We start from the raw sequence: 22,379 nt of genomic DNA, 5'->3' as shown, positions 1-22,379 counted from the left end.
AACCTGAACCTGGGCTGCCGTGAGTCGCTGGCGACAGCATAGGCTATAGTGGGGCTGGCTGGCAGCAGGCATGAGCTTTCGAGAGCTGCTGTGAGCGGCTGTCCAATGGCCGGCGAGCGACTGCCTCTCCCGGGAAGAGCGCAATAATAATACCAACATGGGCCAGTGAAGCGACGTCCTCCACAACTAGACTGAAGAACAAAAGGACAGCAACTTGTACGTTCCTCTTCTCCGATTCCCCAACACTGTTCTCCCCCGATTGCCCAATAAAATCTTTAAATAAAAAATAAAGAAGACCTGTTAGCCTAACAGACTTATCACTTAGCTTTAAATTTCAGAAATGGCAAAAGACAATCAACTGCATTGGCAACAGGCTGTGAAGTCTGCAAAGCTTGCTGTGTACTAAAGTTTCAACAGGGACTTGGCTTCTGAAAAAGTGGGTGTTTTTGTTAAAAACTAGAGATGGTGCCTTTGCATTATGGGGACTTCTTAACACTTGCTTTTCTAGTTCACAAAACCCTACCTTTCCTCATGTTTCTGGGATCCCCAAGTCACTCCTGTAGCTGGGTGGTCCTGGACAGAACTGTGATGTCATCATAGGGTACAGCACATGTACCCCTTTTCTCTCTCCTAGAAGCTCCTCTAGTCAGACACCCAGAGTTCGTATTCTTCTGGTCCCTGACTGTCAAATGGAAAGGTTTGGATTTACAAGTCTTGAGGTGAAAACAATGCTTCTCAATGATCAGTTTGAGGCTTGTCTGTTAGTGCTCCTTGATATCAGCACTTTTAAAGTGTTATAAAAGAGAGTGAAGCTTAAACCAAAGAAATGAACCAGAGACTTTTGATATCAGTGTGACAGGTCTCTGAGCAAGAGGGTCTTACTAGTGCTCCGATGGTAACCTCCATACACTGAATGAGAGCTGTCCTGCTCCTGAACTTGTCAAGGTGTGTGTCCTCTCCATTGCAGAAGGTCAAACAACGTAACAGTTTAAGTATACAAAAATCATCATGTAATTGTTTAACAAACACAATTGAATGATATTTTTATTAGGATAGCTCAAAGAAAGCCAAGTGAGATAAGCTATAAAACCATACCCCCATTGAGCCTTAACTCAGATGCAACTAGATATAAAAATCAAAACTGGCCAGTTGTTGGAGCTGGCCGAGTGGCGCGTTGGTTAGGAGTTGGCTTGGGATGCCAGCTCTGAGCAGCAGGGCCCCAGTTCAGATCCCACCTGAGGGCCAGTGACGCTGCGCCCTCTACAGCTAAGATGGTGAACAACAGCTTGACCTGGAACTGGGCTGCCGTGAGCTACCATGAATGGCTAGCAGCCAGCAGGAGCTGCCGTGAGCAGCCGTCCAATGGCCAGCGAGCAACTACCTCACCCGGGAAGAGCGCAATGATAATACCAACATGGGCCAGTGAAGCGACGTCCTCCACAACTAGACTGAACAACAAAAGGACAGCAACTTGTCTGTTCCCTTCCCCCAAGTCCCCAATAAAAAATCTTTAAAAAACAACAACAAAAAAAACTGGCCAGTTATATTTAGCAGATGTAAAATGCCTCAGCCAATATACATGTATAGTAAAAATGTCAAGCCCCTTTAAGTTGTTGGGGGTTTTTTGTTTTGTTTTAGCTGAGCCATCCTGCCACCTGTTGGCAGCTCAGCGGCAACTCAGCTCGGGCCGAGCATCGAACCCATGTTGCTCAGAGCTCAAACTCTTGAGCGAGCTCTTAACCAACTGAGCCACTCGGCCAGGCTCAAACCCCTTTAAAAGTAGAAAATTTACAGCTTCAGACTTCAGCACGTGGGAGCCTTGGGCATGGTTACATGTGTTTGCATCCGTCACACGCACCCTTGAGAATTTTGTTGCAGGGTTTTCCCTTCCTGGGTATACATGTTGTGAACAGAATTTTGTGTGTGTGTGTGTGTGTGTGTGTGTGTGTGTGTGTGTGTAAGCAAAAATCTGCAGAGGAGCAATCTAGGGTAGTTTCTTGAATGAGATGGGGCTAAAGCCACGTTAGGGAAAAAAGAAAGGTTAGATGTTTTAAGCATATGAATGCATAAAAATGGAATAGGTCTTTAAAAAGGTAGAGAAAGGATAGAAATGTTGATAACAAACGAAGTGAGCAGGATGACAAAATGGCCCAAATGACCAAAACCCCTTGTGAACAGGTTGAATATGACACCAGAGGGCCAAGGAATTGGTTATGCCATGGGGACGTTAATGATAGTGCTCACTACATAAGGAATTTTTTGTGGTGGTGCTTAAACTTTTATACAGCTGACTTTGGAACTGTTGGGGTGAATAGCTATGGCTGGGAAAGCCGGTGAGGCAGTGTAAACTGCTTAAACGGTTTCATAAATCTTCAGAATGATTGACACATGCATTTGAGTGTTGGTCACACTCCTGTGAGCCTCTGGTCAATTCTACTGTTTATTATTTCCGTGCCCCGTCGACCTCCCCCACAAATCACCTTTTAAAACCTCTGAATTTTTCCAAACCTGCTTCGAAAAATTACACTTTTCAACAGTATGTACATTGATTGCCTAAGTACGCTGATATCAACGTAATATGACAAGTCAAAGGAAATTCCCGCTTTTTCCTTCGAATCCCAGGGTTTCCTTTTTGAGAACCCTCCTTGAGTTTGCAGATTAGGGAGTCAAGGAAGACTGCTTTATAGATTAGAAAAGCAACTTGTCCAGTTCTTTTCCTGAGTAACTCCTCTGCCCTGTACTGTCTGGATACTTAATCGGAACCAATTAAGTGAGGTACTGAATTCTCCGCTATCTGGTTTTCCAATTCTGCGGTCTTCAAATAAGAGTGCTGTAGTTTGCTCTCGTACTGTGGCTAAACTGAGAAAGGAGTAAAGGGCTACTCCCTCTAAAGGCAGACGGGTCGCCAAACGGAAACCCAGTTAAGACCAGGGACTGAACTAGAGAGTACGGAACGGGTAAGGAGTGAAGATTGCCCATCTGAGGAAAACGAAACCGCACCACTAAACCAACAGGCACTACCAGAGCAGTGTCCCGTGAAATGTGCGCGGACGCACAGTTCCTGCGCAAGCAGCCTCCGAGCACAGAGCACCCTCTAGCGCTGCCGCGCGCTCGGTCGGGGACGCACGGATCCCCTCTCTCCGCTACAGCGCAGGAGGAGGGGCGGGACCGACGTGAGGGCACGCGCACGCGCGCGGGGCCGCGGACAGGGGGGCGGGGCGGCAGAGCTCGGCAGCTGGGCCTGGAGGACGGCGGCGGCGGCGGCGGCGACGAGTGGCAGCGGGAGTGGCGCCGAGAGGCCGTGCGGGACGCAGGCACCAGGAAGGGGGAAGCGCAGAGGTAACGGAGGATGGAATAGGCGGCCTGGGAGTGGGCGCGGGCTCCTTGGATCCCGAAGGCGAGCGGCGGAGGCCGCTAGCTCTGGGCGCTGATGCCGCTACCCGAGAGGGGGCGGGGCGCGCTCGGGTCCTGGGAGGTGGCGCCTTTTGTCTGCCTTCTCCAGCCACTCCGCGCCTCCTTTCTCTCCCTCCTGCGACCTTGCCCCCGATGCCCCTCCTGTTAACGCTTCCTCCGGGGCCCTCTGGCGCGCGCTCCCGCCCTTGTTTTGTTTGGACGGAGGGAGGAGGGGGAGTGCTTCCCTGGTCTAGGGCCTTGCGTCCCAGCGCGCCTGCGCCAGCGTCCGCCACCGCGCTCCGATTGGCTGAGTGCTTGCGCATGCTCCGAGGCCAGTGGGCCCGGCAGTCCGCCGCGGCCCTCCCCCTCACCCCCTCAGCCGTTTTCCGCGCGGGTTCGAAAGATGCCGGCGGCAGTGACTGGCTGCAGCGGGCCCGCCCCCCGGGTTCTTCGCTTCTGCCGCCGCCATTACGGAGCTCCCAGTGGTGAGTGCGCGGATCGCTGGTGCTCGCAGTCCTCGGCTTCTCGTGTTGCTCGGGTGGGTGCTGCCGGGTGGTGGCGTCGGCCTCGGCCGCGTGCATCCCATCCGGAGCTGCAGCCGCGCCGCAGCTTCTCGGTGTCTGCCGCCACCGAGCCCGCCCGTCAGTTGCATCGCTGTCTTCATTTTGGCTCCGCTTCCCCCCCCCCCCGCCTTTTGTTCACGCACTGCACCGGCGGCTCCCAGCTTCTTTGTCTCTGCTGTTCTTTTCACCGTGTTGCTCAGCGGTCTAGGCGAGTGTTTCAGAGCTGTTGGCGCTGCTTGAAAGGGCGGCGCCGGCACTGCTGCTCCTGCTGTGACAGGGGCCTAAGCTTTCGTTTTCCCGTGTAGCGTTCCTAGAGCTTGTTACCGCACTTTAGACGACGTGGTTTTAAGTAAGTCACGCTTGTAAATATAAGCGTTTGTAAAGAGATGGAGGCAGGAGTGGTAAAGTGAGAGCTCCAGATTCTGAGGTTTGATGCCTAACTGACCACTGTGACGGAGGATGTGTCGCTTAACCTTTTTTTTTTTCCCCCCCTCACTTAATCTTTTTGAGGGAGCGAACTGGGCAAGTGAACTTGACTGCCCTTTCTGCACATAAATTCCCTCTGTTTATTATGTTCCCTGATTTTTTATTACATTGAAAAGTGAGAAGCATCCAGTGAGAAATACATGTAGGCACGTAGGAATTCACCTAGGACCTTATGGGCAATCTGTCTTGTATTAGAATGAAGTTCGACTAGTGATTAGTTTTCTTTTGGAAGGTACTTTAATTTGTTTAATCTGGCATAAGCATGAAACTATTACGAGCTTTTTAAATTTTATTGCTCCTTTCAAAAGTTGAGTGTATTGTGTTTCAAAGTTGAAGTAATATTTTAAAGGATTTGGGGTGTGTATGGAGGGATGGGGACGTTGTTTTTAAGCTTATTTGGAAGACTGAGGACGGGAAGTTGGTGGAGGAAGTGTCCGGAACTCTTCATATGTAGATAAAAATACTAACTCTTCAGCTAGATTGTGATTATCTTGTGAGGAAGGGCCGTGTAGTGTCCATATTATCTGTGCCCAACATAAACACTAATTAAGTACGTACTGATTTATTGAAACATGAAAGTGAAAAAAAAAAGTTGCCTGCACTCAAATTACAGGCATGCTTTTTGTGGCATTACCCATTAAGTCTGAATATAGTGAATTGAGATTGGAAACAGTGTGATCTATTCATTGCATAGCCAATGACTTTATTGTGTATAATGTATTGCGTACATGTTATGGTAAAATATGAAATAATAGTCCTTTCCCTAAAATGCATATTTTCAGGGATATCAAACTGAAATACATTAAGCGCCTTATTTTTCTGTTGGTTTCTCTTAATGTAGAGGAAGTAATCTAAAACTGAAATTTTACAATTTTTTTTCATTGCCTGCATTAAAACAATTTAACATTTCTCTAGATAAAAGCAAATCTTTATATTGTCAATCTAACATTAAGTTAAAAAAACAAAAACAGATTGATGACCACAGGAAGACCACATAAACTACAGGTAAACTCAGATTATTTTTGGCACATATAGAAACCCAAGTGAAAACTTACTAAGTTTAAGTTTCATCTGTTCATTAATTTAACAAATATTTGTTGAGCACCTGTTCTATGCCCATATGTTCTTAGGCACCAAGTATGCAGTGAACCAGCTAGTTAACTAGATCTCTGCCAGGCAACAAGTGTGGCGGTCTAAAAGTCTGGTCATTAAAATGCAGCAGCAGAAGTTAAATTAATAGGTACATGATGATGTAAAGGCATTGTGAACTAACCATCCATATAGTTTTGTTAGCTCTGTAATGAAATGAACAGTGAATTTATTTATTTTTTTTATAGATTTTTTTTGTTGGGGGAGGGGAACAGCGTTGGGGAATCGGGGAAGGGGAACAGACAAGTTGCTGTCCTTTTTGTTCCTCAGTCTAGTTGTGGAGGACGTTGCTTCACTGGCCCATGTTGGTATTGTCACTGAGCTCTTCCCAGGTGAGACAGACGCTCGCCGGCCATTGGACGGCCACTGACGGGGGGCTCACGAAAGCTCACGCCCACTGCCAGCCAGCCAACCACACTGCAGCCTACGCCATCTCCAGGTCGAGCTGTTGTCCACCATCTTAGCTGTAGAGGGCGCAGCGTCACTGGCCCTCATGTGGGATCCGAACCGGGGCCCTTCTGCTCAGAGCTGGCGTCCCAAGCAAACTCTTAACCAACGCTTCACTTGGCCGGCCCAACAGTGAACTTATTAACCCCTTGGGTACATTTGACGACTGAGACTTGTCATGCACTTGCTTTGCCTAAGTGCAAGATGATGAGTCTAACTGGTCATTCAATTTAAGACAATATTTAACATGTACATTCTTGTTCATTTTAGAATAGTTTGTATCAGTTGTAACAGAAGAAACAATACAGTATTTCGGTGAACTTGTTTGCAATACACTGCCCTAAATGTCAGAAATAAGGAATATATTTTATGAAAGTGATAACGAAAGTTTTAATGAAAGTGACTTTGAGCAATCTGATGAATTTTTTAGTGATCCTATAAATGGCGATTACAGTGAAATACAAAGTGAAGATGATGAAGACGATAGCTTCCCTGTTATGAGAAAATGTATAAAGGGATATAAGAAAATGTTTTTTTATCTAATAGACATAGCCTCTTATAATGCTTTGTATGTTTTATGTTCTAAAGTCAACTGCACAACCAAAACAGGCATTGTTTGCTTTCATCTAGCTATTGCTGAACAATTATTGGAGCAAGTGTCATTGCCTAATAATTGTGGACGTCCTTCAAATAGAGATACACCTTTTCGTTTGCAGGCGAAAAATTGGGCACACTTTCCTGAGAGTATTCCGTCAGCTGACTCCAAGCAACACCCTACAAAAAGGTGCCGTGTTTGTTATAAACATAAAATTAGGAGAGACTACCTGGCAGTGCAAACAATGCCAAGTGCCACTGCATTTACCTACTTGCTTTGAAAAATACCATACTCTTCATAACTGTTGAGTTGTCAGAAAAGTCATGATGCATTTTTGCAACGAAAAACATCGGAAAAAATACGTCATGACTTTTCCAACAACCCAGTATTAAGTCATTTGCTTTTTGTTATATCTTGAATTTATTGGTTTTAGTTTTGTATTGTTTTTATTTATTTATTTTTGTTTTGCAATCCTAATTACCTGAAGTCATCTCATTACTATGTATATCACTGGTTTTTTAGAAATACATGAATTTTTACATAAAATCTGCTTTTACATATTACTCCAAATACCAAAAAATTAAATCTGTTCCATATGCAACATTTCTTTCAAATAAATTGGTACCCAAGAGGTTAAATAACTCAATAACCAACCTATGATAAAGAAAGTACTGTAGACTGAAGCTTTAAATTCTATGACCTTTCCTAAGGAAAGTCAGACCTGAGACAGACTTTTCTTTTCTTTCTTTTTTTTTTTTTTTTTTTTTTTTTAGCTGAGCCATCTTGCCACCTGTTGGCAGCTCAGCTCAGGCCAGGAATTGAACTAGCGACCCTGTTGCTCAGAGCTCACGCTCTTGAGCCAGCTGAGCCACTCGGCCAGCCCAGGCAAACATTGTTTAATATTTATCTCAAACAACTTTGGGTTTTACTTTTTAAGTGTTCTTCACATATACTGAATACAGTAATAAGCACTATCAGATGTCATTGTGCGTTCAATTATTTTCCCAATATTTACCCAGCACCCGCTATGTGTTGGACACTTCTGGGTGCAGGGGATAAGTGGTGAGTTTAAGTCCTAGTCCTTGTACATTCCATTGGGAGAGATACGTACTAAACAAGTAAACAGATATATGTTGAATTTTAGGTGGTGTGAAATGCTATAAAGAAACCTGAAGAAGAATAAGAGGGATGGGAGACCTTTCTGAGGGGGAGTAACATTGAGCAGAAACCTGATTGAAGCATCTAGGAAAAGAGTGTTCCAGTTTAAGAGAACAGCGAGTGCAAATATTGATACAAGGATGAGCGGAGAACAGTTCAAGGGCCAAAGAAGGTCTGTGTGTTGGGAGTCAAGAAAGTAGTGATAAGTAGAGCAGCAAGAGATGAGATTAGTGAAATAAGGGCATGGGTGGTAGTTGGTTGGTTTTAGGTGTGTGTGTGTGTGTGTGTGTGTGTGTGTGTGTGTGTGTGTGCGCGCGCGCGCGCGCGCGCTCGCTCATGCGCACACGCATGCGTGCATGAGCATGCCCACAACCAAGAAGATTAGCAAACCAACTTATTTTTCACACTGTGCTCTTCTGTACTTGTTTCTGAGGTTATTCCAACCTGGGCATATATCTGGCCTATGTAAACTGTCGTTCTTGTCCTTAAGTTAATGATGTCTGATGTCTTTATGGACCTTTTTTGTCCTGATTATAGTTAGTCAGTTTTATCACTTTGGCATTAAGAGTAGCTTCCTGTGCTCCCCTCCCTTTTTCAACCTGTTTAATTTTTAGTAACTAGTGAATACAGAGTTGACTGGAAGGTTTTGACACCTTTTTTTCAGTATTCTGTTTACAGGGAAAATATTTTTTAGAGATAGCTTTTAATGGAGACTCTTCAAGGTTTTGACTTCACAGTAGCATTCTCAACCCAGCTAGTGTGTTATCGTGAGTTAAGAAAGAAGAATTCACTATCAATATCGCCTTACCAGAATAACCTGATTGTGATGTTTTACTTCTGTATAATGTTCACATATAAAAATATTTGTTTAGTTTAAAAATTATTAAGAAAAATATATTACTATCCAAGTGCTAGCTAGTGGATGAATGAACAGATGTATATATTGAAATTATTCCAAGATAGACTTTTAGGTCTCACAAACCTAAATACTGCCTTTAAACCCAATTTTATAATTCTTTGAAGTGAATTGCTATATGAGCGTATTAAGTCGTTTTTATATAACAGTTGATATTTCTAAAATATTCGTGGACATTCCTAATTTACTCTCAATAGTAAGTTTTAGTACATTATACTATTTTGAATTCTTTCAGCTCCTTTCCTTGCAGCTGATTGACAGATGACAACTCTGGCATGCTCTTGGCGTTTCCATAAAAAGATTTTCCCTGTAAATGTGAAAGCATTCTCTGTGTTGGGATGTTTTGGATTAGTCCCAGTTGTTGTAGCTTGGGACTATTGCCTGACAAATCGAACGCTCTTAAATTCCTAGACAGGGTTAGAGCTTAAAGTAGACTAGTCAGTCAGCCAACTCTTTGTTAATGTTCATTAGTACAGAGACCTAAACAGTTAACTGATCTTTTTTTTTACATTCTTGGAGGGATTATTATTATAAAGCGTCATTGAGTCCCAAATGAGCTTTTGGAGGCAGAGGGGTGTTAATGTTCAGGTAAATCTGAGTGATTACATGGGTTTTATCTTTGAACATTTAATTAGGTTCTTCTGTGCTAGTTTTGCTTACAAATTAAAGATTTGGCAAATAGGGTGTTAGAAGCATACTTCTGTTCTCCTAGGTGACGGTCTAAATTTGCTTCTCTGGGTCTGGAGGCTTTTAGAATGTTATGTTCTTCAGCAGCATTTGTGCCCCTTGTAAGTTCCTGGTGGTAGCAGGGTGGGGATGGGATGGGACTTGGTTCCTTATGAGCTTTCTTGTCCTTGCTGCCTTTGTTCATGTGAAAGATGCAGCAGCTGCCATGGCTTGTGCATTTTCTTAGTCGCTGCTTTACATAGTCTGTATTTTGATAGAGTTTTTCTCTTTCTGAATAATAACTGACCGAATCATCTGTCGCTTAACTATAAGTATTATAGTTAAATTTTATTCCCTTTGGATGTATATTAAATTTAGATGTTTTAGTTTAGTTTTGTTTCTGTTAATCTTCACACCAGATCTTTTCTGTGCTTTAGGTTGACTTTTCACCACACTGAAACCATTAGGAAAAATCCTTGTGGTTAACAGCAGAGGCTTCAGAGTGTAACCTGTACTTGGGCCTAGAAATTATTTTAAATGGCGACTGATACGTCTCAAGGTGAACTCGTCCATCCTAAGACACTCCCACTTATAGTAGGATCTCAGCTGATCCACGTGGACAAGTTAGGTGAGGTAGGGGCTGACACATTCTTGAAGTTCACTCTTGGATCAGTCCTTGACTTCAGGCTCTGCTGGGTCCTTCTCCGGAGATGTTCCTCCCCCCCTCCCCACCCCCCACTTTAGGGAATCTGGGTTGTAAATCTGAAAAAAATCAAATATACATATTTCTTTTTATCTTCCCTTTCCCCTCAAATTCCTGAGAAAACCTCAACCTTCTATATTTATTCCAAATCAAGTATTATTTACTTCCATTTGAAATTCTTTCCAAAAGAAAATATTTTGAAAAGTACTTCTTAAAAGTCATATTGCACTTCAAAAAAACTTGTTAAAAGTAATTTACATCAGATCCTGGAGTTGACTTAGAATTCACCATCTTGACACCCAGTTAGACCCCTTGGGAAAGAGAGAAAAGAGAGTTTTTTTGTGCATGTGTGATTATGGCCATCTCTTTTCTTAGAAGGTAGACGATAGCGCCATGCCGATTCGACGAGCTGTGAATTCTACCCGGGAAACTCCTCCCAGAACTCCCAAAAGCAAGCTTGCTGAAGGGAAGAAAGGAAAGCCAGGTAAACAAAGTAAAGCAGTGGACAACTTAAAAAGGCAAGAGTTTCTACTCCAATTTGGAGTGTCCCATAAATTCCCTTGAACTTAATGTTTTTGGTGTGTTTTTTTTAAATGGCGAAGTGTTTTGGGGAACATTTAAAGAACGAATTGGTACCTGTCAGTATGTCATTTCCAGACCATGTGGACAAAATAATAGTTTCATCTTGTGTCTAAAGATTCTGGAAGGTGAAAAATCTCATGTTCTTAGAATTAAAAACAGAAAAATGATTGGAGAAAGACGAACAGTCAAAGAGTAGCTTCTGGGCATACAGTGTCATGGGGATGAAGATTCTGGAAGAATGGAGGACTTGGGCCTTCAGGATGGATAGTGGAAGGCTCACCCAGAAATCATCAGGAGGCCTTAAAGGAACAAATGGGTGATCAAACATTGGTTTATAAGTTTGGTATTGGGGGAAAGAAGATTGGTGGGAACATAATGAATTGAGAGAAATGTAGAACTACCAACCTGGAATACTAGTGCCTGTAGCATGTCTAACCACCTCTTCTCCGTTTCCCTGTTTTTCTTTTTTCTTCTCATCACCTTTTTCTTTATTCACTTATTCTTTTCCTTTTCCCCTTTCTTCCATGCCTTTTATTTAAGGTTTTCCAGGGTTAACACATGATGCTATCCCTGTCATGGCTATTAGAACCAAATATTTGCTGACCAGCATAGATCAGGAATTAAAAATATATGCACCCTTGTTGCCTTTATCTCTTGGTGTACCAGGGATGTAGTCTTTTCAAGCTGAGGCTGGATTTTTGTCTCAAAATCTTCAGATGACTACTATAAACAATTTGGGTATGCTGGCCTAAGGCTTAGGTGACGTGGGAATCAGCATATTAAAAAATTAATAGGTGCTGGTGAGTTGAAGATTAGTTATTTTGTCCAGCACTGAGATGAGCCACTTGGTGGCCCATCTTGATCCACATTTGTTTAACAGCCAACTGAAGCCACTAAATAAATCACTAGTGACGTCAGTTTCAGAATACATGTCAGAGAGTACAGGTATAAAGTATTAGAAAAGTCAACTGAGAATTTATCAAGAACCAGTAAGTCACTTCACAAGTTGTATGTTTGTTTAATCTTCTCTATCCATTATAATATTTTGTACATGAAAATAATTGGACTTCACTCATATTTTCAATTTTATAAATCCTACATTTCACACAGGCAGACACAATAGTTTAATGAGTTGGAAACAATGTCTTATACATAATAAATGTTCAGTATTTGTTGAATGACTGAACCTTTATTAAGCCATCAACTGTTAAGCAGTTATTCTTGAGAAGAAAAAATAATGTGAAATTAAATATATAGATGTATCATTACAGTAAAACCCAGTAAACCGTTCTGAGCTTTTCATTCTCTTTGGAATAAAGCTATATATAAATAAATAAACTTGACTAGTAGCAAGTTCTTACCCACACAGCCAGTTAGGTCAAATCACTGGAACAAGGGGCAGTAAAAGGTAATCATGATAAAAAATATATCTTGCCGTTATCTATATCATCAGTTGCCATTGTTATCATGAAGTTCTAGCCTTACTACTTCATGAAACCATTCTAGAAACAGCAGAGGAGGCCAAAGGAGGATGAAAATCACTCACATAGTACAAGTGCTGGCCTACAGGCTTCCCCTTAAACATGTTATATAATCCTCATGATAACTGTGCGAGGTAAGGTTACTGATACTGAGCCTTGGAGATGTCAAAGAACTTGCACTAAGATACTAAGCTAGAAAGTTACGAAGACTGAACTTGAATCCAGATGTATCTGACTCTAAAACCTCAATTTTGGCTAAACATACTGGTATGTGGGAGGATTTTCAATTTACATGCAAGTCTGGTTGAAGAACACAAACCTGGATGGGATTTACAAATGATAGTTGGCCGTCCTGAAATATATGATTTAGAAATTTAATTTGTGAGAAACTAGAAATTCCTTTAGAATTGCATATATGTGGTTTGTTCATAAGAAAGTGGAATTTTTTAATTCTCTTGTTTATGTTGAAGCCCACAAAGAAATCTTCATCATTATGCTACTAATTAGGTCACATAATTTAAATGACCAAACACTTCTTTTTTTGTTTGTTTTGTTGTCACTGGAGTCCTTTTCTTTGAAGTCCCTGCTTAGCCATTCCTTAGGGTTCTGTGTTTTATAGTAGCTGCTCAGAGACATGCTGTAAAAAGACACAAGCAGCTGCAAACCTCAGTATTCCTTCTCTCATATTTCTGTTCTTGCCCCAGTCATTTCACTTGCAAAATACATGCTAATTTTCTATTATTCCTTTACTAGTATTTGGCTGTTAAAGTATGAAATGCTAATTTCTTAATTATCTTATTGTTAATATTGCAGAGTAGAATAATCAAGGTATTTGATTTGGGGTAAATGAGTTTCCCTTTCTGTGTAATTTCCTGGCCTCTCTTCTTTTCTTACACAGTGAATAAACACCCTCCTGCAGAGGCAACTTGAGTAACAAGGAAAGAAAACTTCACTTACAGTCATTTGTTCATTTTAGAATCCATCTGTTAATTAGAACACTTGCCTTATCTGTTTAATAAGATACACTTTTACCCTTTTATTGACTCGGACTCTAATATGTTTACTTGCTGCAATTCTGCTCACCTGATTTTTTAGAACCAGACATAAGTTCAGAGGAATCTGTCTCCACTGTAGAAGAACAAGAGAATGAAACTCCACCTGCCACATCTAGTGAGACGGAACAGCCAAAGGGGGAACCTGGGAATGAAGAGAAGGAAGAAAACAAACCTTCTGAGGAAACCAAAAAAGAGTGAGTAATGCCTTCTTACTGTTTATCATTGAAGACTACATAAAAGTACAGTAGACCAGATTGTTTTAAAGTATTATGGTATTGGTTTATGCTGGATATTTGCTGTTTGGTTATACTTTTTAGAATTACTTTTTTTTTTTTTTTTAAGATTTTATTGGAGGACTTGGGGGAGGGGAACAGCGTTGGGGAATCGGGGAAGGGGAACAGACAAGTTGCTGTCCTTTTGTTCTTCAGTCTAGTTGTGGAGGACATCGCTTCACTGGCCCATGTTGGTATTATCTTTGCGCTTTTCCCCGCTGAGGCAGATCGGTCACCGGCCACTGGATGGCGGCTCCCGGCAGCTCTTGGCAGTTCATGCTGGCTGCCGGCTGCTCACGCTGGCTGCCGGCGACTCACAGCAGCCCAGCTCCAGGCTGAGCTGTTGTTCACCATCTTAGCTATAGAGGGCGCAACATCACTGGCCCTCATGTGGGATCCGAACCCGGGTCCTGCTGCTCAGAGCTGGCGTCTCAAGCCAGCTGTTAACCAACGCAGAATTACCATTTGAAATAGGCTTATTATGTAGTTGTGTGGCCTATTAGAATTTGTAGTAGGTATCAGAACAATGGTTTGAATAATCCAAAATTCATTCCTTTTGGCTTTGGATATATTTTTGTGCTTAGAATTCATTGTGGGAGAGAGTGATGTTTTAAGCATTGACATAATTTCAATAAAAAATTAAACATGACTATAAGAATCTGACCTGGGAGACACGTCACCATTTTATTCCTTCTGTGCTGAGAGTGAATTATTTTTATATGCTTATGTTAGAAAGCATTAATATATATCAAACTATTGCTAGAATGACCTAAAAACTCTATATGTTTGATGAAGTCTTCAGTTGGAGGGTGACTTTGAGAATCTGAAAGCAAATTTGTTATTGACCACCTATACAATCTGGTGGCAATTCTTTTTTAATTTTATTTATTTATTTATTTTTTTGCGGTACAGATGGTAGCATTCATTTTATTCTTTTCATAATTGGTCAGAAATTACTATTGGTTAGTAGTTACTTTTTTTTTAGCTGAGCCATCCTGCTGCCTGTTGGCAGCTCAGCGGCAGCTCAGCTTGGGCCGGGCATCGAACAACTGTTGCTCAGAGCTCGCACTCTTGAGCGAGTTCTTAACCAACTGAGCCACTCAGCCGGCCCCAGTAGTTACTTTTTAAATGAAAGAATAACTTAGTAATACTATACCTTGTATGTGTAATCCTCAGGGAATCCAGTTTCATAGGTATAAGTAAAGCGTGGAATTTTTATCAGTTTTCCTATTTTAGGTGCATGTTGTGCTGTTATTATTACCTAGAATAAAATTCGTGTAATGCTTTATGGCTCACAAAATTGTTTTTATAAACATAATCTAGTAATTCTTGTAACAACCTTGTGAAGTGTTTGATATTATATTACTGTTTTACAACTGAAGAGACTGAGCTCAGGTCACTTGCTAAGATCATAGCTAATAAGTGTTAGAGGTAAAATTCAAACCTAAGTTTTCTTCCTTCAGAGCTTGAGTTCTTTCTACTATACTAAATTGCGCCTGTGGTAGTTGTTGCTAGAATACATTTTTAAATTCTCGTTTCTTTTATGTACTGGCTCTTGATACCAGTGCTAATTTGTTTATGACTCCTCTCCCCTGTACCTAAGAGAAAACACCTTTTTGCTTTTTGGTTCCTTTACAGTACCCTATTTTTAAAAGAAGTTTTATTTTATAATATTTTGTTTAATTTATATGTCACCTTAGTGTGGAAGTAAATTAAAACATTAGTTTTTATCCCTTCTTGGTCTTTTCCTTTTCTGACTTTATGCCTCTTTCTGGAGAGTTTATCTTGCATAATAACAATTCTTTGTTTTAAAGTGAGAAAGACCAGTCTAAAGAAAAGGAGAAGAAAGTGAAAAAAACGATACCTTCCTGGGCTACCCTTTCTGCCAGCCAACTAGCCAGGGCCCAGAAACAAACACCGATGGCTTCCTCCCCACGTCCCAAAATGGATGCAATCCTAACTGAGGCCATTAAGGCAAGTTTTTATTTCAAGCATTTCATCTTAGATTTATTTATTCTGTTCATCTGTTGCTTATTTGAAAACAGCATACTCCTGTCCAGATATCAGAAATCTTCCTCTGGTTCTTAAAAGATATTTAAGCAGAAGAAAGCCATTGTGAAGTTCATATTTTTATAATATAATTTCATTTGGTGAACACTGTTAATTTTTTTAATTCAAATTTACTATAGCAAGTATTTTTAACTTACCTTTAGTTTTGGAGTTTCTTACAGTTTACCAGTTGTGTATAGTTTATGTTTGAAGGCTTAACATGTTAATTCATTCAACCAATATTTAAGAGCAAACTTATCTGTGTCAGGTAGCCCTACTAGTGATATAGCATAGAATAAGACAGAGTCCTTGCCCTTATGAAATCTAATTGTGACTCAGGGTAATGTAATAGCATTGAGAATTTTTATTTTAAAAAAATATACTATCTTTATGCCCATTTTCAAAGCTGAGTGTCTGATATTGGTGGTGGTTATCTTTCACACCTGAACTATATAAGAATTCCTCTTGGAAACTTGACTACTTTGCTTCATCACGTAGCCACTCTCAAATATTTGGGAAAATTTTCCTTCTTGCATAGCTTTATGACTTGCACTGTAATCTATAGACATTCATTAGCTTATGTGATCATCAGGTATACTTTTCTTACTTTAATTTTTTAGGTTATCTTTCCAATCTGGCCTTGCCTTTTTTGTGTAAATTTTTCTCGTGAATTTTGCCTTGTTTATTTCACATAATCAGATGATAAGAGGAGTTAAAAATAGAAGCTTCATTTCAGCGACTCCCAGGCTAGGATCTGAGTCAGAACTAGGGAGAGAGATACAGGTCAATTTAATCAAAGGTGGTATACTTAGTAGGAAGGAGCAGCCTAATGGTCATTCTCAGAATATGAGAAGATAGCACTGACACAAAAACTAGAAAAAAACTTGCCTTTAGACCTCTCCCCACACTATTTCAAGAATGTTCTCAACTCATTAAGAAAACTTCCTTGGTATAGCTTGACTGTAGTGAAATCTTTGCTTTGTGTAGTCTTTTTTAAGGGATTTCACATCATGATGACTTAGCTCAGGTTTGGAGGAGCAGCGTTACAGTGAGGATGGAGAAGAGACTGAAAATAGTAAAAGCAAAATTAAAACAGTATAATTAGGCCTAAAGAATAGTTTGAATATGATTGTGCGGTATATATTATGTATATTCCATGCAATGTAACAAATCATGATTTCAGACCATTGATACCATTTTCTGAATCAAACAAGAATCCTGATGTCTACTTCCATCTCATTGTCAGTTTGGTGGAGCAAGATATTTTTTTAGCATGAGAGTTGTTGTTTTTGTTTTTGGTGTTTTTTTTTTTTAAGATTTTATTGGGGAATTGGGGAAGGGGAACAGCCAAGTTGTTGTCCTTCAGTCGTAGTTGTGGAGGGCACAGCTAGCTCAGCTCCAAGTTCAGTTGCCATCCGGCCACCTGTGGGCAGCTCTCGGCCGCTCAACTCAAGGTGCCATGTTGAATCTTAGTTGCGGGGGTGCAGCCCACCATCCCATGGCGGGAGTTGAACTGGCAACCTTGTTGTTAGGAGCACGTGCTCTCACCAGCTGAGCCATCCTGCCACCTGTTGGCAGCTCAGTGGCCCATGTGGGAATCAAACTGGCGACCGTGTTGCTCAGAGCTCATGCTCTTAACCAACTGAGCCACTCGGCCGGCCCGGGAGTTCTTTTTTGCCTGCTTTTCTTTTCCTTTTTGTAGTATCAGGAGTAAACAATGGGTTTTAATAGATCAAAGACATGTACTTGAAGTAGGTGGATCCACATGTTAACACAGTTTGTGTTGTGTTACATAATCTTTTCTGGTCCATCTGTTTGTGAGTTATTTTTTTTTTATTTTCAAGTCCATAAAATAACATTCAACCAAGTCTGAACGAGAATGCGTTAGTGCTGCATTCAATTTATAGACAGTGGCAACACAAAATCGGTGGACTTACTAGCCCATTAGATAAATAACAGATGCTATTTAAGTGTGCTTCAGAATATAAAGCATTTGAGAAAAAATTGCTGCCTTTGTGACATAATAACCTGCTTAAGTCTTCCACAAGTATTAGTCAAATGGAACATGGATAAATAAAATGGAAATAGAAGAGGGCAGTTAAATACCTCATTGTTACCCAAAACTCCCCGTAAGACTTTGCCATCTGTAAACTTAGCTTTATGCCGTTTATTCAGATTATCTTTGCTTATGTTCCTGTCTTACATTCACACAAGCCTGCAGAGAAATGTTGGTCCTGGTGTGCCAAAACTATTCTATAAAATGGGCCAAATCTGTGATTCAGTGTTCTGCTTTCCTCATTTTAATGCTAAAGATCTGTCTTCTAAATATAGAATAGAGTTAAAATAGAAAGAAGTTCTTCATTAACATACAGAATGTTGTTCACATGTTATATCTTCCCTTTGACGTTTTGAACATTTTTAAATTGTTGCAGAAATATTATAATTCTGCATTTCTCCACAACCATGATGAACTGAAGTTACCTGAAATACTGTTCATTCTTTCCTGCCATTTTATCATTCATTATCAAGTTTACTTCCAAAATAATTTATTTTGAAAATGTATATGTCAGCTTCTCTGTCTAATGAAAAAGATAGTTAAAAGTATTGTGTATGGTTTGATAAACCTGTTTTCTAGGCGTGCTTCCAGAAGAGTGGTGCATCAGTTGTTGCTATTCGAAAATATATCATCCATAAGTACCCTTCACTGGAGCTGGAGAGAAGGGGCTACCTCCTTAAACAAGCACTGAAAAGAGAATTAAATAGAGGTGTCATCAAACAGGTATTAAACAGTTGTTGGTAATAAAATAATTCCAACATGTATTAGCTACATAATTCCACGATATTTAATTTCATATTTAGTAACATTTAGGCTTTTTGTCTTTTTTTAATTAAAAATATGTTAACATGGTAGTGAATTGCTTAAGCGTAACCCAGTTTTATTATTTGAGACTAGGTTTCAAAATCATGAGTGTGAGTTACCTTTAATAACTATTCTAGAGAGCAGAAGCAATAAGATGCCTAGTGTGATTATTTTCTCTCTGCTTGTACTTTTAATTGGATTTTCTTTGGGGACTGCATGTGCTTGAGGTAATGTAGTGGTGGTGATGAGAAGCAAGGTTAAGGAATCCTATTATTGCAGCAACAAAAAAGATAATTGCTCTTGTGTTAGTTTAGGTTGGTTAGTTTTAAAGCCGAGGTTATGTTACTAGACTTGTTACCATTATAAATTAGCTTTGTAAATAGGTACACCTTAACTTAATAGTATCTAAAACTGCTAAAGCTTGTTAGGAGCATCAGAGAAGCCTGAGTAAATTGAGACTGGTACTAAAACCACTATTGATTTTAAGCATAAATTTGTACTTTGCATAGTACATCAAAATGTTGCTTAGAATCATGAAAATCCAAAGCTAGAATGGACTTTATCTTTTCTAAACTTCAGAAGTCCAGAGGGGTGAAGTAACTACCAAGATCCCATGGGAGTGGCAAAGATGGTTCTAAGGACCTAGTTCATGGCATTCCCAGAGTCCTCTTGCTTTTCTTCTACACTTGCTGCATGGTTTGATGAATATAGAATTCTGTGCCACTCAGACGTTTAAACTCTGTTTAAAAACTTTCAACAAGTACTTAATTCCAAAATATATATTGAGTGTCTTCTGTGTGTCAGGTGGTTGGGGGTCCATCAGTAGTGAAACAGATTCCTTCTGTGTGGAGCTTACACTCTAGCTTTCTCAAAATGTTGTAAAACTGATATTTAAGTGACCTTTAAAATAATCATTGATTAACCCTCCGTTGGGCGCAACTGATCTCACAGATTTATTGCACACAAATTTTCAAATACCTTAATGGTTAAGTGTCATGATTCATTGCTTCCATATCTTCCCTCTCTACCATAACCTATCGCCAGTCGTGTTTGTGACTTAGTACAGTAAAGACCTAATTCATAGCGGCATCTTTGTGTGCAATGAATCTGTGAGATCAGTTGCGCCCAATGGAGGGTTAAAAGATACTATCTAATCAATATAATTAAAAACAAAGACTTGTCCTATATCATAATATATTTCACAGTCTATGAGCTAGCTTTGTGGTTTTGTTTATAAAAATATGGTTTGTGACCTACCTATTCGTGCCTCATAGGCTGAGCCCCAGTTTGATGCTTAAACAACAGTTTATAGGCTGAAAGCATTTCAACTGGATTGCTATATTCATAGCAGTGTAGGTAAAGCTAAGGTGTGAAGGACTCAGGTTAATGTAAATCAACTCTAAAGTCCTATGAAAGTGCTTTGTAAAACTATAGAAATATGTGGTAAGACTTATGTACCATCATGTGCAATGTCTTAAAAATTACTAGATAACCTTTCCCATATGCAAGAATAATCTGTAATAGGCAACCTGTGGGAAGCATTATGGCCTGTGAATTTTTGCCAAGGAGCTATCTTCCTTTCAAAAATAGAAGTTTTTCTCATTTTCCCCAAGAGATTGTATCCCTTCCTTCTATGGGACTTTTTTTTTTTTTTGGAAAGCTTGTAGTGGACTGTTTAATCTGATATCACAATAGCATTCTCCAATTTTGTAGATAAGGAAACAAAAGCTCGGGTTTGTAAGGTAGTCCAATATTGAACAGCTTGACAATACCATAAATGAGATCAGTCCCAAGTCTTTTTACTAATCCGTTGGTTGTTTATTTTTTCTCTGAAGAATTCAACAGCATTTTACATTAGCTCTTATATCACTATGCCCTTTAATTTGCTTAGTCTGGTATGAAGTTATAAATATGACTACCAGAATAATTTAAAGTAAAAATACTGGTTATTGCAACTAAAATTAATTTACTTTAGGTAAAAGGAAAAGGTGCTTCTGGGAGTTTTGTGGTGGTCCAGAAATCAAGAAAAATCCCTCAGAAATCAAGAAACAGAAAGGTAAGACATTCATAGCACAGTGTATGAGCTGTAATACTATTACTATTACTCAAAATAGCATCTTTGTGCCAGGCATTATGCCAAGTCCCTTCTGTTAAGACTTAAAGAGATTACAAGTAATTGGCTCATTATTGCCCAGCTAGCTTAGTGAGTAGAATAGGCTGCAAATCCAAGCGCTCCAGCTCCAGCGTATGTGGACTTACCTGCCTGTGTTGAACTGTGGGTAGCTGTATGAATTGTCCTCCTTTGTGTGAAATATCTTTTTCAACTAGAAGAGGCATACAAGAACATTTTTACTCAATATTAGACCCCAAAACTATACCCAGGGCCGGTTTTTCTTCTCCTTTTTTTATAAATACTACCACTCCTCCTCCCCAAGATACATAATTTCATTTATGGAAAGTATTTGTACAATAGTAAAGTGAAATAAATATCTAGTATTTCTTCAATGTTGGTAATTGAAGGAACATTTTCTACATCTTTGTTTTTACAACTGAAGGTTTTTGTACTTTGTTTCATAAAACTGGCAGACACTTTCAAAATGAACTTTTGTGCAGTGCTTTTTGGTGTTGCATGATCCTTTTCACTATTTGTTATTAAAGGCTAAGAATGAATTCTGACCTTCAAATAAAGTCTACCATTCCTTTCTTTATATGTATTTTTAACTCTCGCAATCTGAAATTTTTCTCGTAAGTTGCCACACAAGTAACATTACATCACTGTGGTATGATTTGTTTGAATATGAAAAAAAGTGATAGTTTTCTATTCGTTAGTTGTTTCAGCAATCAACTTAGAAAAGCCCTTGAGTTGAATATAGAAACATTTGAACAGGAATCTCTATATTCTCTAATGGTAATAACTTTTGATATTACATTTCAGAACAGGAGCTCTGCAGTGGATTCAGAACCACAAGTAAAATTGGAGGATATCCTTCCACTGGCCTTTACACGCCTTTGTGAACCTAAAGAAGCTTCCTACAGTCTCATCAGAAAATATGTGTCTCAGTATTACCCTAAACTTCGAGTGGACATCAGGTATGAGTCGTTGGCCTGAGCTTTAAAGCGCAGGTGTCTGTTACTCCCTTAGCCTCTTTTTCATGAGAAAGGAGAAAGATAAAATATTTAACAAGGATTACTTTTAGCTGAGCTAGGAATAAAAATTATTTGTGGGTTGGTTTGTTTGTTTTTTGTCCCATTGTTTTCTTTTTCATATCTTCACGTGTAATTTCTTTTTAAAACCAAATTACATGTTAACTTTTATGAGACCCTGATAGAGGAACTCTTTTCGTGATGTCAGCTGCTAGAATATTCAGTGTTAAACACTATGTCCTCTCAGCCACTTGTTTTTTTATTTCTATTGTTTTCTAATTTTTTATTGTAAAATACACATAAACATACAATTTACCATGTTACCCATTTTTAAGTGTGCAGTGTTCAGTGGTATTAAATATATTTGTAACGTGCTACCATCACCACCATCCATCTCCAGAACTCTTTTCATCTTGTAAAACTGCAACTTTGTACCCATTAGACAAGGACTCCCCATTTGCTTTTTTCCTCCAACCCCCAGCAACCACCATTCTACTTTATGTCTATGATTTTTGACTACTTAAGTACCTCATAAGTGGAATCATACAGTATTTGTCCTTTTGTGGTTGGCTTATTTCACTGAGCATAATATTTGCAAGGTTCATTTCATGTTGTCATATGTGTCAAAATTTCCTTGTTAAGGCTGAATTGTATATACAGAGGGTGCCCAAAAAAATGTTTACACATTTTAAGAAAGGAAATATTACTATTAAAATTGTAATACTCAATATATACCGATAACGAAAGATGAATACAAGTCATGTTTGACTTCTGCAATTACAAGAGGTGCTCAAAGTGGTTATCATCAACATCCAGACACTTCCGATTACGGCAAACTGCTGCTTGAGCAACATTGACCA

General features: G+C 39.7%; 1 protein-coding gene across 13 annotated transcripts in view; it reads left to right on the top strand.

Moving 5' to 3' along the window:
* Window positions 1–3,215: 3,215 nt before the first annotated feature.
* HP1BP3 (heterochromatin protein 1 binding protein 3) overlaps window positions 3,216–22,379 on the top strand; it is a 36,386-nt gene continuing 17,222 nt past the window's right edge. Inside the window, exons 1-11 of one of the 13 annotated variants that reach the window (XM_019666694.1) lie at window positions 3,216–3,339; window positions 6,755–6,822; window positions 7,778–7,963; window positions 9,420–9,495; window positions 9,811–10,006; window positions 10,452–10,560; window positions 13,235–13,388; window positions 15,281–15,440; window positions 18,151–18,294; window positions 20,351–20,431; window positions 21,311–21,465. In XM_019666694.1, the coding sequence (XP_019522239.1) occupies window positions 9,911–10,006; window positions 10,452–10,560; window positions 13,235–13,388; window positions 15,281–15,440; window positions 18,151–18,294; window positions 20,351–20,431; window positions 21,311–21,465 (899 nt within the window). In that variant the 5' untranslated portion in view covers window positions 3,216–3,339; window positions 6,755–6,822; window positions 7,778–7,963; window positions 9,420–9,495; window positions 9,811–9,910. The other 12 variants (XM_019666697.1, XM_019666695.1, XM_019666696.1 and 9 more) reach the window with 12 other exon arrangements.

This window comes from Hipposideros armiger, unplaced genomic scaffold (assembly GCF_001890085.2).
Source record: "Hipposideros armiger isolate ML-2016 unplaced genomic scaffold, ASM189008v1 scaffold_477, whole genome shotgun sequence".
NCBI classification, from domain to species: Eukaryota; Metazoa; Chordata; class Mammalia; order Chiroptera; family Hipposideridae; genus Hipposideros; species Hipposideros armiger.
This window is presented reverse-complemented; position numbering and strand designations above follow the sequence as displayed.